This window comes from Anoplophora glabripennis, unplaced genomic scaffold, assembly GCF_000390285.2.
Source record: "Anoplophora glabripennis isolate ALB-LARVAE unplaced genomic scaffold, Agla_2.0 scaffold206, whole genome shotgun sequence".
In the NCBI taxonomy this organism is placed as follows: domain Eukaryota; kingdom Metazoa; phylum Arthropoda; class Insecta; order Coleoptera; family Cerambycidae; genus Anoplophora; species Anoplophora glabripennis.
Genome location: NW_019416733.1, coordinates 92,512 through 110,199, shown reverse-complemented (window position 1 = coordinate 110,199; position 17,688 = coordinate 92,512). Strand labels below are relative to the sequence as shown.

The 17,688-nt window shown below is 31.2% G+C and overlaps 1 protein-coding gene across 2 annotated transcripts in view; it reads left to right on the top strand.

The window, feature by feature from the left end:
* The window catches only part of LOC108904705 (adenylosuccinate synthetase), an 18,292-nt gene extending 12,059 nt beyond the window's left edge, over positions 1 to 6,233 (top strand). For both annotated transcript variants that reach the window (XM_018707349.1, XM_018707347.1), the window contains 3 exons: positions 1,612 to 1,863; positions 1,965 to 2,085; positions 6,007 to 6,233. In XM_018707349.1, coding sequence (XP_018562865.1) covers positions 1,612 to 1,863; positions 1,965 to 2,085; positions 6,007 to 6,074 — 441 coding nt within the window. In that variant the 3' untranslated portion in view covers positions 6,075 to 6,233. The remainder of the gene's footprint in view (positions 1 to 1,611; positions 1,864 to 1,964; positions 2,086 to 6,006) is intronic.
* The last annotated feature ends 11,455 nt before the right edge of the window (positions 6,234 to 17,688 follow it).

The following is a 17,688-nucleotide window of genomic DNA, read 5'->3' as shown; positions in this document are numbered from 1 at the left end:
TTTTATCCACGACTATTGTATAATGTACCCATTATACGTCTGTTTGCTCGACCTTAATAATACCCATTAATCACGGCAGTGATTAATGAGTCATTAATCACTACTGTCAGATGCTTCCTTAATTTAGCTATAATATTATATTGTTCTGCTACAAACAATCCGTTTTTAAAATTTTATCGTGTAAACCACTAAATATTTTCAATTCAGTGCTGTACATATAAAAAAAAAATTAAAAAAGTGAATTTTCCTAGACCAGATTCGAACCCGGGACCCGCGGTTGGAAGGGAAGGAGCATCTACACTGAGCCATCAGCGACTTCGTTTGTGCGTGTCGTATATCTGTTGCTTAACATACCATGTTTTTCGAAACATTTCATAAATCTAAGTAGCTTTTAAAACAAAACAAATTTGACTCAAACCTGTCAACATTATTGTTTGTGTGCATAGATTTCTCAGTGTTTTGATATTTTGTGTTAAATTGTGTTAAAAAACGAACTAAAAACAAAAAAAACTTCAACAAAAATATTTAGTAGTCGTGGATAAAGTATAGTATTCTACTCCCGTATAATGGGTATTATTCACTCGGTGATTTAGGCCACTCGCCTGCGGCTCGTGGCCGTAAACTTCACCTCGTGAATAATACCCATCATTATACGCTCGTTGAATAATATACTATTATTGTACTTAAATTCTCAAGTTTTTACTAAATTATTTTATTAAAAAAGTAAAAATAATCAAAAAATCTTATTTTTTGCTTTCTTTAAAATTGTTTATTAACAATTTTTTGCATAAAATTTTCCTTTTATACTTTTTAAATAAGTCATTCTCTAGAAAATTTTTCCCATGAACTATACTGAAATTTTGCTTTGTTTTCGTGCTATATTTAAAAAACTGCAAAAGTGCATTTTCAACCCTATCTTCAATTTCAATCCTCTAATTTAATAGCACCCCGTGGTTTAATGACCCCTCGAACAAATCATGTGATGAAAATCCTTGAACGACTTATTTCCTTCCTTTTTGCGAAAAATGAAAATTAAAACGTATAAGGGTAAAAGCGAAGAAAATCGAAAAATTTACTAAGTTTGAGTGGCCATATATCAGTCAATATTTATCCAAAAATACTATACAACCTCTTATTTTGAAGGAAATTTGATATACTTTTTTTTCTATGTAGCAATGCCTATACCTATCTCTGCTCAGAAAAAAGTTATTTGCATAAAAGTAAAAAAAAAAACAAAAAATTAAATTTTTTGCATTTTTTTGTTAAATTGTTTTTAATATATTTTGCAGTAAATAAATTTTTTAAATAAGCTATTTCGATAGAAAATCTCACTACAAAATTTTTCCTATGCAATACCCTCAAATTTTGCTTCATTTTCGAGATATACTCAAAAAACCGTAAGGGTTACATTTTCACCCCTATCTCCAATTTCCACCCTCTAATTTAATAGCACTCCGCGGTTTTTTCTTTCTGAATAACCATTTGAACGATTCATGCAATAAAAACCCATCAACGTTGTAATTCTATATCATATGACATAATCAGTAGCCTATTATACCTGTAAAATTTGCTTATTTACGTCATGTGCCTCATTGAAAATCATATTTTCAGAGTATTGGCGAAATAATGCAATCCAGAGGAGCTGAATTTGGGGTTACAACGAAAAGGAAGCGTCGTTGTGGTTGGCTAGACATCGTTTTACTGCAGTACACTAATATGATCAATGGCTACACGGCCATATGTTTGACAAAATTAGATATCTTAGACACTTTAGTTGAACTTAAACTGGCCACCGGATATAAGTTAAATGGAAAGAAAATGGATTATTTCCCCTCCACTGCATCGGATTTGGCGGCGGTCGAGGTAATGTGTTTTTAATTTTTTATAAGTTGTTGGCAGTTAACATTTAAAGTTTATTACACAGTAATATGTGCGCGTATGTTATGTGCTTGTCCTTTTTTAAGGTTGAATATTTAACGATGCCTGGTTGGCAGACGAGTACGGAGGATGTAAGGCAGTTTAAGGATTTACCTGACAATGCCAAACGTTACGTTAATAAAATAGAAGACTTGCTGAACGTACCAGGTAATTACTTTTTAGCGGCAAATTGTTAATTAATTACACTTGAAGAAAAAAAAAAATTGTTACCTGAACTTTTATATGTGGAAATGGTAAAGGGGCTTATAATAAACGAAAAAAAAAACTAAATACGTGAGCAGGGGCTGCGGAGGGTTGAAAAGTTGTGAAAATTTGTATCATTGGGATTTCTGGCGAAAGTTGACGTCAAACAAAAAGTATCTAATACAAAAGTTGTAGATCATGCAAAAATCTACAACTTTTGTAGAGGTCACTTTTTAACATAACCTCAAAATTTCTGAGAAAAATGCGAAAAACAGTTTTTTTTCGGATTTTTCGTTTTTTATTTCTCATTTCCGCAAAAATAATTTAATTTTAACGAAACTTAGTGAAACCTTTCCGTCTTAAATAACCACAAATTTTTTTAGATAAAAAAATCTAGAAGTTTCAGATATTCATTTTTTCGGCCTGAAACACTTTTTTTCAAAGAAAAAAATCTACTTAGAAAAATCATCGTAAGAGTTCTGCCGGTAATCATTTTTTTCATTTTGACATATACTTTTTGGTAAAATAAAAAAATTTGCAATTTCACTTCAAAAATATGCTCAAAAATCCAAAAAAATAAATAAAAAATTACTTGTCAATGAATTTTTCCGTAATTGTTGATAATTTGTTTAAATTAAAAAACTTTCAAAAACTGATTACACCATTCAATTCTTCGGAAAAAAATTTAAAAAAAACTGTAATCGTTTGACCCAAAACTTTATTTTTGTAAAGTATTGCTATAAACATCTAAGTCGAATTACAAATGCACAAATAATGATAAATTATCTCTGGATGATTTGAGATTTCAGCAGTACCAAGTATTAACTGCAAAGTCTACTGTTGACGTGAAATCCGAAACCCGAAATTTTGCAAAATTGTTTTATTTTTTTTCGGGCTTTATTTGAAATCGAATTTTAAAATAAATTGCATATTTACAATGCCATTTTTTTCGCTCTATCCAATGGCATCAACATATTTGCAATTCGACGTTTCGTCTTCCAGGGGCCATCATCAGATTAATTTTATTAAATATGTCGCTGCTATGTTTATGACAAAACCTAAGTCACTTTTAATTCTGAATTAGATGATATTACTATTGTAATCGTTTAAAAAGGTTTTTAGCTATCATTAAATATTTTTCCTGAGTACGGCTCTGAACGCTTTTAAAATATATATTGGAGTGTCAATATAGCACAAAATATCCAAAAAAATTTTCCTCTAACATCCTCTAATTCAGAATTAAAAATGACTAGATTTTGTCATAAAAATAACAGTGACGTATTTAAAAAAATTAACCCGATGATGGCCCCTCGAAGGCGAAACGTCGGATTGCAAAAATGTTGACGCCATTGTATAGAGCGAAAAAAGTGGCATTGTAGATATGTAATTTATTTTAAAATCCGTTTTCAAATAAAGCTAGAAAAAATTAAACAATTTTGCAAAATTTCGTGTTTTTCCGAATATCTTCGAAAGTACCTGGAATTTTAAAACTTTCTAAGTTGGGTATAAAAAAACACAACTTTTTTTAATCTGAGCCACCCCGTATCTCTTACCGTTTCCTAGATTCTAATGCTATCTCATCCTTAACTTGGACACTGTATATCTATGAATTCATCAAACTTTAAAAAAAAATAAGTACACTAATCGATCCTAAGGAAAAAATTATTAATTATTTTATTTATTCACTATTCGACTTATGTTTATAGCAATACTGTACAAAAATAGTTTCGGGTCAAACAATGAGAGTTTTTTTTTAATTTTTTCCGTATAATTGAATGGTGTAATCAGTTTTTGATTTTTTTTTAAATTTAAACAAATTATCAACAATTACTGAAAAATTCATTGTTGCAAGTCATTTTTTACTTTTTTATTTTGCATTTTTGAGCATGTTTTTGAACTGTGATTGCAGGTTTTTTTATTTCACCAAAAAGTATATGTCAAAATGGATAAAAATGATAACCAGCAGAACTCTGTACGATGATTTTTCGAAGTAGATTTTTTCTTTGAAAAAAGTGTTTCAGGCCGAAAAAATGAATATCTCAGAAAGTTCTTGATTTTTTTATCTAAAATAATTTGTGGTTATTTAAGACACAGAAAGGTATATTTTCACAAAGTTTCGTCAGAATTAAATTATTTTTGCGGAAATGAGAAATAAAAAACGAAAAATCAGGAAAAACCTGTTTTTCGCATTTTTCTCGGAAATTTTGAGGTTAGGTTAAAAAGTGACCTCTACAAAAGTTGTAGATTTTTGCATGATCTACTACTTTTGTATTGGATACTTTTTTGTTTAACGTCAACTTTCGCCAGAAATCCCAATGATACAACTTTTCATAATGTTTCAACCCCCGAAAACAACCCTCCGCCGCCCCTGCTCACGCAATTTTTTATTATTTTTTTGTTTATTATAAGCCCCTTGAGTTATTTCGATCGGTCTAATAGTTCACATACAAAGTGAAAAATCTTATCACAATATTCAATTCCGGTTTTTTTTTAATTATTTCCTGTGACAGAAAGGATTTATTAATTTTTTTTCCTCTTCAGATTTAGCAAAAAACCTTGTTTCCATTCTAAAATATCAAAATTTGTATTTCTAAATATTTGGGTTATACAGGGTGTTAATTATAAGTTTTACCAAACTTTAATGGCGTATTCTACCGATGAAAAGTTTTGCCCTATAAAAATTTTTGATAGGACGCTTCCCTACGGAGATGCAGAGTGTTAAAAGTTTCAAATATTTATATGATTTTTCCGGTAACTTCACTTTCATGAAAGATTTACTGATAACATTTGTAGTGGAGTCAAGATAGCTTAAAATTACGCGCGTTATTTCGAAATAATTATGAGAAGCATGCATGGATTTTCCTAAAACCTTTTGAAATTACTTGGAGATAAGTATTAGAAAAGAGTTATAAACTTATTTTTGTACGCTAATTGTTTTTTAATTGTTTAAACAATAATAAATAGTTTTTTTAAGAATATTTAAAATAATTCGATGAGTTTTAAATCAATTCTTTTAAATCGACAATATAGGGTTTTTCGATGTCGCTGAACAAGAATATGAAGTTGGAAAATGAAAATTCAAAATGGCTGATCCAATATGGCGGACTATTTTAAACAATTTATTTAACAATTATCGACTTATATTTGTAACATAGGGGTTTTTGAGGTTGCTAAAAAAGAATATGATGTGAGAAAATGAAAATTCAAAATGGCTAATCCAATATGGCCGACTATTTTAAACAATTTATTTAACAATTATCCACTTATATTTGTAATATAGGGGTTTTTGAGGTCGCTAAAAAAGAATATGATGTGAGAAAATGAAAATTCAAAATGGCTGATCCAATATGGCCGACTAGTTTAAACAATTTATTTAACAATAATTTATTTTAGTATGGTAATAAGGGTTTTTGTTTTTGTAAAATGTGAGAACTTTTTTGTGGAAGAATTTTATTTATAGCGGTCCCATGAAATAATTAAAAAATAAATAGCTATTTATGATATACGTGTTAAAAATAAGATTTTATTTTGTGAGTGAAGATGATTAAATTAACTTCACGAACAAAATAAAATCACTTTTAACACGTATATCATACACTATTTTTTCTACAAAACTGTTAAAAGTGGGCTTTTTAATTGTCATTTTTGATATTTTTGATGTTAAAAATGTCATTTTTTGACACGCGTGTTAAAAGTAAGTTACTTTTAACACTAGCGTTTACATCCCGGTCAGTATATTTATACATGTTATACCTAATATTCAATTATTCTTATTCCAATGTCTCCATATACTCCAACAAAAAATGTTGGTATTAAGTTATTCCAGTTTAGTAATGATTGTGTTTTTTTTGAAAAATTTTAATTAGGGGTACTTATATTTTTTAGTGAAATGGATTGGTGTCGGCAAAGGAAGAGAATCGATAATAACAATCGAAACAGCAGAACACTGTTAGAAAAGACGTATCTTGATTTAGGCAATTACATAGTTTAATAATAATGGCCGCTGCCGCCGCCGCCTAATAAATAACAACCTAGTTTTATCTTAAGGAAGTAAAAGATGTTAATATTGCAGTTGTAAACGATTTAGTACAAATAAACAAGATTGTGTTGTTTCTATCTTTTCATTTATCGACCTGAAATCACTTCGTTAGTAAAAGATGTGCGAGTCGGTAGAAATTGTCAACGATATGAATTTACGTGTTAAAAATTGAGTGAAATTAAATAGATATGAAGAACTTGTATCGCCCCGTGGAGAAAATAACAATGACCCAAGTCGCTTCTCTCTATCTGTTACCGTTTTTGAGTTACAGGGCGTTTTTTAATTTTTGGCCAAACCCGCTGGTGCCCTTTACTTGTTTTTCCTTTTGCTTTAAATACCTACTCACATTTGGCACACTCACTAAGCAGATCAAGATCAACTTTCATTATACGCCACTAGAGGGCACTTTATCTAGAACTCAAAATTCGTTTTGTTCATAACGCTTGCCCATGCTAAACCTCACAGAAAATTAAACATTGAAAAGAGAAACAATATCAGGAAACGTTATGTATGCCGATAAGTGCAATCATTTAGCAGGAAATCTCTATTAAAGTTTTATTAAACATCAAGTTTTTGATAATTTTTTCTGTAATCAAGTCGTCATGCTTCAAATAAATGTCAGGAATACAGTGAATATATGGTTGCATAGTTTGTGACAGAAATCAGATTCGAGATCTAACCGGTAATAACCATATGCAACCAAACATACATTTGGCCCGAATATTGCGAACGATGATAGTACTCTCTTGATTCAGTGATTATTGTTGTCAACAGAAAACGGATTAAAATCCTCTTATTTATTTACTCATATGTATAAATATATACAGTCCTATACTTGTTCTTATCTATGCAGTCTAGTATATAAATTTGTCAATAAATAGTACGAGTATGAGTATAAAAAAATTTCGTAACAATATGTAGGTTCATACCGATTTAAATAACTTTGGATTATTTAAATACATACTTTAGTACCTCTCTAGTTGTTGAATTGAAAAAGTGTGGCTTCTCTGGTCCGAATCCATATATAAGTACAATGAAGGGCAACTTAAAGTCCCCACTAGCTGGGTCGCTCTCATTCTATCGCGCCCCACCACAAATAATTACGGAATGTTTCGGACTGGGAGTGCGGTATGGAGATATACTACACCGTGGCACCAAAAACTCTGATATATTCGATAGGGTAAATAATTAATCTGATACCAGTTGCATTTGATATTTTTTAAAATATTATTTTATTAATGATATGTAATGTATTGTAACATTTCTTGGTTAGTTAAATAATTATATTGAAGATTTTTTTAAAAATAAAATGTTATAAACCGTTTACTATTTTAACCATTGTTCACTACATCCACATACCTGCATATTTAGTGTTTTCCTGTATTAGAGATATTCATTTATAAATGTTGTCTTAAATCAATACATACAGGGTGGACTAATAGTGATTATATTACTCCCATGTCATATAGATAGAAAATACATATTTTATTAGGGCATCGAGCGGTGCCTTAAAGAGGACATTTTAAAAATATTATGAAGTATACGGAGCGTTTTGGAAAGATGTATCAAACATGATTTATAAATAGGATGACCCGTTTTTTATATTTCATATATACAAAATATTTCAGACAAAATAACTAATGTTTTCAAAAATGAATAAAATATATAAATTGCAAATGAAAATGTAAAATTAATAAATAATATTATACACTATAAACGTAAAAGATAAAGATAATTTTCTTAATTTTTTTTCTTGTAATAATAATTAATTGTTGATTACTGTATGTAGACCAAATATCTCAACATCTTAATTCAATTATCATATATCTCTATCACATACTATACTAATCAATCAGTATGATTTATGAATGAATTACGTATGGCAATTTTTAAATACTTACCTCCACCCTAGGAAAAGTCGCTAAGAATATGGCGAATCCTTCGAGCAGATACTACTGGAGGCATGCCATTGCGAAAATTGTGGCTGAGTGTGCGAGAGAGACAAAAAGTACCTCAGTACAAGCGGTCTCACTCTAGCACGCCGCGATTGGTTGGAAATGAATGCTCCAACCAATCGCGGCGTGCTAGAGTGAGACAGCGTGTCTGAGATACTGTCTGTCTCTCAGCCACACTTTTCGCAATGGCATGCTACTTCCAGTAGTATAGTAACCTGTTCATTGTCGTGATTTTAATTTAATACTTTTAATTATTATACATTAATGTCTGATTCATTATTGTAATAAAGAGATTGTTAAATATGTAGTAGTGTTACACGTAAACTAACTTTTTGTTATTAAGAGAAGTTACATTTTTTGGTTAAATACAGGTTTAGTTATTTGAATTCCAGCAGAAATAATTTAGATTATATATCGGTCTGAATTTTATAAATTTTGTTCAAAAACTTACGAAAGCGTATTTATTTTCTAAACATATTTTAAAATGTAAGTCTACTATAATTTTTATTTTAATATTATTAACTATTTATTGCGTATAGTATTGCTTATAAATAAATAATCACTAATAAAATACTCAAGAACAAGATAACTAAACTAAACAACTACTCGACATCATAAAATAAGGTTTTTAATTTATAAAGTTGGGTAAATTGTTTATTGTTGCTGATATTAACAAAAATAGACATGCATTGCACCGATCAGGAAAAGGCTAGAATAATTGATGCTCTTTGGCAGCAGGGAGATTCAGTTCGTAACATGAAATCACCTACGTCTCTTTGTTCCCACGACACGGCTTTTCTTATAACGTTAATTGTTAATTTACTGTTGGACGTATACGGACCGGGATTTTAGAGACCATAATTAAACAAATGGTTAAACTTTTATTTTCAGAAATTTTACATTGATAGTTCATGTAAGTAATAAACGCGCTAGCAGAGTAAAATATAACATTAATGAACAGTCTGCACGTGGCAGCGCTAGGCCCACGCATGCGCGTGAACATCGTTCTCTTAGCGTGCTTGATTTTAACTTGAACGTTTCAAATTCGGTTAAAAAATCTTGCGCGCGAAGAAGGTGGCGTTCACGTGCGTGCACGAACCAGGCGCTCCTTCTCCCGCATACTTTAACTTTACTGCTGCTAGCGCGTTTGTTACATGAACTATTAATGTAAAACTTTCTGAAAATATAAGTTTTATCCTTTCTTTAATTGTTTCTAAAATCCCGATCCGATACGTCCAATAGTTAATTAACAGTTATATAAAAAAATAAAGCTATCTTGAGAACAAAGAGGCGTAGGTGATTTTTCTTTTTTTTTAAATTACCATAAAAATAAGCTCTATTTAACGCAAAAAGAACGAATTCCAGAGGGATCTTTGCTTAACCCTGTGGTCAATTTGATTATACCGCTGTTTTTCACATCCTACTTTGTTAGTTATAAAAGGCAACTTAATGACAATTTTTTGAAATTTTTCTTTTTCGATACGTTTCTTTTGATCAAATAGAACCTATATCTACGATATTAACTTCTTAAAATTAACGTTTAATTAAACAATTAATTGCAAAAAAAAACGAACGAAGTTAATTAACAAATACCTGGAGCAACAATTTCATTCACGGTCAATCGAATTGGCCCTAGGCACATATGTTGATCTTTGGATTGACCGCCTTTTCCATAAATTTTATCAACATCCATCTATTTTTGCAATAATAATGCTTANATCAAAATGAAGATTGTTTACTGTTCCATCATTATTTCATTATTATCATGATTAAAATATGAAATATAAAAAATCGGGTCATTGCGCGCGTTTAAAAACCATGTTTGATGCGGCCTTCGGAATCACCCCGTATACTTCATACTATTTTAAAAATGTCCCCCTTAAGGCGCCTAAAAATTATTCTCTATCTGTATGGAATAGGAATAATATTATCACTATTGGCCCGCCCTGTATGAATATTTCTAGTAATGGAAAAAAAACTTTAAATATGCAGGTATTGAATGTTGCGAACAATAATTAAAAAAGTAAATAGTTTTTATATAATATTTTATTTAAAACAAATAATTCAATATTCTTATTTAACTAACTACGAAATGTTAACATATCATTAATAAAATAATATATTTTAAAATATCAAATGCAACTGTTATCGGATTAATTATTATTCACCCTATTGAATACAACAGTTTTTGGTGCCACGGTGTATATTTCCAAACAACACTCCCAGTCCGAAACATACCTAATTATTTGAAGTGACGCGCAAGAGAATGAGAGCGATCCAACTAGTGGGGACTTTAAGTTGCCCTTCATTGTACAACACTTCTAAGAGATTGACAGTTTAATTTGATGTTTTTGGGTAAAGAATTGTTACCGTTAATTCACTATCCGATTAAAACATGATGTTTTAGCATTATTCTAGTTATTTTACTCCCCATATTTAAATGTCCGAAAGTACCCCAGGCATGTCTGCCACTGCCGCCACGTGGGGTACATTCGGACAAACGACAATTTATTTGTGTTTGTCCGAACCTGCCCCCCTCTACTCTACTGATGGCGCTATTTGCCTGATTATTTTCTGATATGAGCGTTTTTTTTGTCATATGGTGAATAAGGTCACACGTTGACTTTCTTTGAAACATCTAATTCGCTAAAATGCGCCCAAACTTCGCTTTTTTGTTTAGATACCGATAAAATAGTTATAATTAGTGTGCGGTGGAAAATTTAAACGTAGATAAGGTGGTGCGGTTACGTAGAAACAACAAAAAAGGATTTTAGTTGATTTTGGAAAATTGAAAGAAGGAGAAATATTAATTAAAAGTTGAGGTAAAAACGAAGAAGAGATAATTTAAATATTACAAAGGTCCATAAATAAACAGGGAAGATAAAGATCGAGAATATAAGAAATAAACAGGAATAGAAAAGGACCCAATACGAGATAAAAGACCATATACAAGACGTAATAGAGGATCAGACGGGAATTGGAAGATTTATCCTTGTGACAGAGCAGTAAAATCAGTTAGTTACGACAGTTGCAGTTTGAAATTTGAAAACGAGGCGTAACCATCAACGTTGAACAAGAGGAGCAGACCTATGTGAAAAACCGGAAAATAGTTGTGAGAGAAGACCATAATAAATTTGGTGAGGACAGACAGAGGTAAAACAAAAATCCATATTACACGGATAAAGAATAAACAATAAATTTTGGGAGATTTAGTATATTGTTGTAAATGGTAATAAGTAATTTAATTATTTTAATTGGCGTAGGTTACGTAGGTTTTGTTTAATTGTGTCCAAGAAAGAGTCAATTTAATTAATTTAAATTTTGTTTGAAAATCAGGATTTAATTATTTTATTTAGTTTGACAAAATTAAAATTCCATTGAAGTCATTTTAAATTTAAAAACAATATAATAAATAAATAAAGTCAGTGTTTGTTCTTTCCTGGAGGGAAACAGCTTGTGCTATGTCATACAGGAGGAAATATTACCTTCAAATTTATTGTTTAAAGAATTTTGTTTTCAATTTCAAAATCAGTAAATTTTTGTATTACCCAAATTATAATTTGAGAATAATTTCTGTCTTGGTCGAAAGAAATCTAAATAAAAAAAAATAAATAAACTTTCACCGAAACTAGCACCTAAATTTAAGCAGGTGAAGGTAGGGTAAACTGGTCCATAGTGGGACGCGGTCCATAGTGGGAATTTCACTCTCCTGGCAATTTTGTCGTCGCGATAGAGCTAGGTTTCAGTGTGTGTGCTATCATAACAGTGCCGCCTTTGAATCTCTTGTTGTTTTTTCAATTGGTACGGTGCGTTTCGATATTTTGGAAATTCAGGTTAGTGATCAGCTGAAAATTTTTATTTCCATGTTCAGTTTTTTTCGAATAATCCGCCGAAATGTATCCTTTTTAACAAGAATTTGGTATGGATATCTGGTGTAGCCATGCCTTTATCTTTGCTACAAAAAAGAAGAAAAAAGAAACTGTAAAAAAAAGAAGAGACCATAAGTCGGCTATTAGAATGAATGTTTGGTAGAATCAGTCAGTTGTTTTGTGAGTTGTTAGTTAATACATCTATAGTGATTAGTACGTGGTTAAAATTGTAAAATATCAAAGATTATCCTTTTCTTTCCTTCCTTTTGCCCCTTTGATACTATAAAAGTAAGTGCCTGTTCCTGGGAACGTGGTACGCAAGTTTTTACAAAATTAAAACATAAAATACAGTGCACTCAAAGGTGCAAGTGGCTGCACCAATATCTAAAACATAAACTTCTGCAAAAAATTAAGGGAGCAACAAAATTTTTCGAATTTTTAGTGATTTTTCAGAATGCTGTATCTCAGTTAAAAATGATCGTATCTAGGTTTTAAAAAAAGCATTTTAAAGCGCCGAATGTCTAGTTTCCAGATTTCTTAGCTCAAAATTTTTAGGAGCGACAGTCATCGCGAAATTCTAAGAAATAAGAGTAAAACAATATTTTTTCAATTTTTTACGTTTTTTTCTCGGTCCACGGGCTTGGAAAAATTTTTTACACAAAAATCATGATATGGACTTGATATCCTGTTCATTCAGCTTTAATTTCTTTTTTTAATTTTTTCTCTACGTTAATTTGACCCGGAGATATTCGACTATGGATACCAAAGCATCTTTTTGGCTTTAACCATCAATATCTCAGCAACTAATGATCAGACAGAAAATTGATGGGCAGTTTCGATCTCGAATAAATTTCCTACAAGGCTATGTAGCGTTCTTGGAAGAAAAAAAAATTTTCTTTCATCCTCGACATTAACTTGAAAAAAGTAAAAAAAGTGACTTTTTGACTTGTTTTGCTAAGTCGACCGCATCTTTGCTAATATCGATGGAGAGTCTAATGCTTGTACGAATTTTTACACCTCGATGTACCCCCAAAAGCTCCGTAAATGGGCAGATCGATCTATCGAACGGTTTTTCCGGACCGCTTAATCAAAATTTCAGAAAAAATTAAAGGAGCAAAATTTAGATTTCTGAGCACCCTGTAACGTTCGTAAAAATGAAAAATTTGATTTTTTTTCAATTCTTTCACAATTGGGAATTTTTGCTCATTGAATTTGAAAAAATTAATTTAAAAAAAAAAATTTTAATTTTTTGAAAATTATTTGAAATAAAAATATTGAGTCATTTTTGAAGCGATGTACTTTTTCCGTACCGCAATTTCCTTTATTTTGAATTAACGAAATTGAATAAAAGTTGATACCCCCAAGATTGATGTAGTTCTCGAACTGCGAAAAAATAGTGCGTATTTTCCTAAACTTTCTTACGAAGCTAACAAGTGTGAAAAAACAGTTTTCTTTTAAACTCTATCTTTGATTTAAAGGAACCAACCAACAGTTTTTCTCAAAACTAACAATATTTTTTGTAATTCTAGTGAAAAAAATTAATCAAAAGTTTTTGTAGACTTCAATTTTTTTAATTTTTGTCATGCCTAGACGGCATTTATCATTTTTATTTTATTTCTCAACTTTTAATCAATTTCGTTAATTCAAAATAAAGGAAATTACGGTACGGAAAGAGTACATCGCTTCAAAAATGACTCAATATTTTTATCTTGAGTTGTTAAAAAATAAAGAATAGTAAATTTTCAAAAAATTTTCTAAAATTAAAAAAAAAGTCTTATTCTGTTTATACCTAGCTCTACCACTTTGATAAAATGTTTGGTCATTTGTATTAAAATGCACCATGGTCCATAGTGGGAAAAAATAAGCGGTCCATACTGGGATATGATAACATAATGAGGTTCATGCCGAAATATGCTACAACATGCTAAAAAATTTCATTCTTTGCAGAATTGAATATGCCGAGACATCCAAGATTCCAACTGTCAGCAGTTTTTGAAAAAAGTAGAGAGGATCATGAAGTATATGCAAGATCTATGCATTCTGCAGTGAAAGATGTAGAAAATTAAATGACATTAATGAGTACATCCAAAAAGCATGGTGTAAGCAAGTAAGCTTTACAGCGGAAAGTGAAGAAGTTCAAATTAGCTAATGAAGAAAATACAAATGATTTTAAATTCGGACGAAGCCATGGTTTCAAACCAATATATACAAGTAGAGAGGAGCAGCTATTAAGCGAGTATATAATTGAAGCTTTTGAAATGTGCTACGGCTTAACATTATTAAAGACTCGTGAATTAGCTTACAAGTATGCCATTACTAATAATAAAACGGTGCCTCGAGCTTGGCACGAGAAGAAACGAGCTGGAGTCAAATGGATGAATAATTTTAGGAAACGACATCCTATGTTATCGCTTCGAAAACCAGAAGCAACTAGCCTTGGTAGAGCGACCAGCTTCAACAAGCATAATGCGGCTACATTTTTCAACAACTTGAGAAATGTGATAACGAAACATAATATCCAGTCGAACCAAATATACAATTGTGATGAGACTGGTGTCACCAATGTGCATAAGCCCGGGAAGGTACTTGCTAACATTAAACAAAAACAAATTGGAAAAGTGACAAGTGCTGAACGAGGCACATTAATAACAATGTGCACCGCAATATGCGCTAATGGAACTTTTGTGCCTCCATTCTTTGTATTCCCAAGGAAAATATTTAAGCCTTNTAATAAAGACACCAAAAAAACAATTAAATAGAAATTATGTAACAAGCGTATTCAGACATGCTAAAATAATACGCAAAAAGAGTAAAGTAAATTTAAAACAGGAAAAATAATGTCTCAGTTGATTCCTGCGCCCCTTTTGGTCGAATTTTAAAATACATATACACAACTAATAAGTACTGTGATGCAATGCGTTCTGAATTTATCAACAAAAGTGTCTCTTTGTACCTTGGTATTCGTGGAGGTATAAATCCATAAAACTAATTTATGAAATTAAAAATATTTCCTCAACGGTTGGCTTTAGCCATTTTCAATAAGTATACCTTTTTTGTTAAAAAAAGTCCAATATTTCATATTTTGTTATTAACAGCTGTATACGGGGGTTGGCAAAAAAGTTACTACATATTCAATGCATAACGTTGCCTGTAGAGGGCGCCTCGTAGTCGACATTCAAAAATTATTATTATATTATTTTTCCCATCATTAAAAAACCTCTCTGTTGAAAATTTGAAACATTTCTGACTAAAATTATAGAAATTATTAAGGAAAAACCATTTTTTATTTTTTACTTTGACACCCTGTATCTTTTTTATTATGCGACTTGGTATATAGGTACGTTAGGTTAAATCGACTTATTTTCACTCAAGGAATCTCTGGTATCATTTATGCCCCTCCATTTAAATACACCCTGTAGATACGCTTATTATAATTTACAAACGCGTCATAAAGGTGCTATAAATTTTTGAAAAAAACCGTCCCATTATGGACCAGTTTACCCTAAGTAGATTTTTCCTGTTGACTATCTGAGCTATCTGAAGATTAGATAAATATAAATTATTATAAACAATACAGGGTGTCTCATAATTAGCTGCCAACCCTGAACAGGCCGATTCTATGATCTAAGTAAAAAAGTTCATATGAACATGGGTCCGGAAATGCTTCCTAAGGGCACAGGGACCCATTGAAGAGGGATGAATGCAAATATTTTTTTTGCAATATCTCTCAATGGCGTTGTGATAAATGAATGAAATTTGGTATACACAGCTNAAGAATTTTTGCAGCAGCTGAGGAAGTAAAGAATGACATACATATTTTTTCAAGAGTTCGTCGTAATTTTAATCGTAGAATTAGACTATGCTTACAGGAAAATGGAAATTACTTCGAAAATATCCTTTAAAAAATCTTGTTTTTTTTACTGTCAGCCAATTGTTTTTTTTTTAATTATTATCTATTGACTGTTAAGTGACTCTTGGTTTTAGTTGTTCTGCTCTTTTTTTCTAATAATTATTATTAACAATAAGGTAAATGTACCGAAAGTTGACATTGAGCCAGTAGTTGACAATCTCAACTTGAAACTCCAAAAATAAGGTTCTGTATGAACCTACAACTATTTTATTTGAGCCAGTAACACTAGCGACATTTCTTGATTGAAATTCGAAGTTAGATGTAGCTAGAATTCATAAAGTCAATATGGCGGATTTTTATAAATTTGTGGGCTGTCAATCTGGTGCTCCTGATGATTTAGACTGTTATACTGATTAAGAACGTAAGTCCTTTCAAATAGCTGTTTTTTATATGTATGTATTTTATTTTAAAAAAATATTATACCTTATTAAAAAGCTACTACTAGATTATCGTTTTGTCCCATTGATTTATTTATTTATAACCAGCAACGGTTTATTTTAAACCTGTCAACTACTGGATCAAAAAAATGTATATATACCAGTAGTCGACATTTATGTCAACTACTGGTGCATTGAAGTTTTACTGTTTTCCGCCTTACGGTTGAGCTACATATGGTTCAAAATTGGATTGTTAGCATCAAAATAAATATCATAACGCTACATTATATATGACCAGTATTTGACAGGATGTCAATTACTGGATCTTTAAAGTGTCAAATACTGGTGTTCCAGGTAAGAAATATGCCACCTATAAAAGGACGTATGTTAGTATACTCCGAACAACAAATGGAGGCTGCTTTAGATGCAATTTCAAAGGGAATGGCTATATCAGCAGCTCCAAAACAGTATGGTGTACCTCGAGCCACACTCTCCTATAAAAATTCAGGAAAATCTCCTCGATGCAGACAAATGGGACCTGACTCTATACTTTCTTCTAAAGAAGAAAAAACATTAGTAACGTGGATTTTAACTATGGCAGATGCAGGATTTCCAATAAGAAGAGATGCTTTATTAGATAGTGTGCAACATCTAGTAAAAGAACTTAAACGAAAAAATAATTTTACTAACAATAGACCTGGTAGGAAGTGGTACCACAATTTTCTTAGGAGAAACCCAGAGATTTCCACTAGAACTGCACAAAACTTAACTGCAAGTCGTGCAGCTGTAAAAAAGGAAAATATTTATCAATGGTTCAATGAAATAGACACCTATCTAAGTTCCCATAACTACAAGGGCATCTTAACTGATGCAAAGCGAGTTTTTAACGCGGATGAAACTGCATTTTTTTAAAATCCCAAGGGAAGCAAAGTTCTTGCAAGGAAAGGGGATAAAACTATTTACCAGCAAGTCAATAGTGATGAAAAGGAGTGTTTGACGGTCTTAGTTACCGGAAATGCAGCAGGCGATTTAGTACCACCAATGGTAATATTTAAATATGAACGAATTCCCTCTGAGCTTTGTAACAGCGTACCCGGTCATTGGGGAATTGGTCGATCAGAATCTGGATGGATGACTGGTCAAACATTCTACGAATTTATAACGAATATTTTCTGTCCATGGTTAAAGGAAAGCAGTATAGAAACGCCTATAATACTTTTCATAGATGGCCATTCATCACATATGACACTTCATACAAGTAAATACTGTGAAACGCATGGTATAATTCTGATTGCTCTTTATCCCAATGCTACACATCTTCTTCAGCCAATGGACGTGGCAGTCTTTAGGACATTGAAAGAAGGCTGGAAAAATAAAGTGCAACAGTGGAGAATTAAAAACTATTCGTCCCCGAATT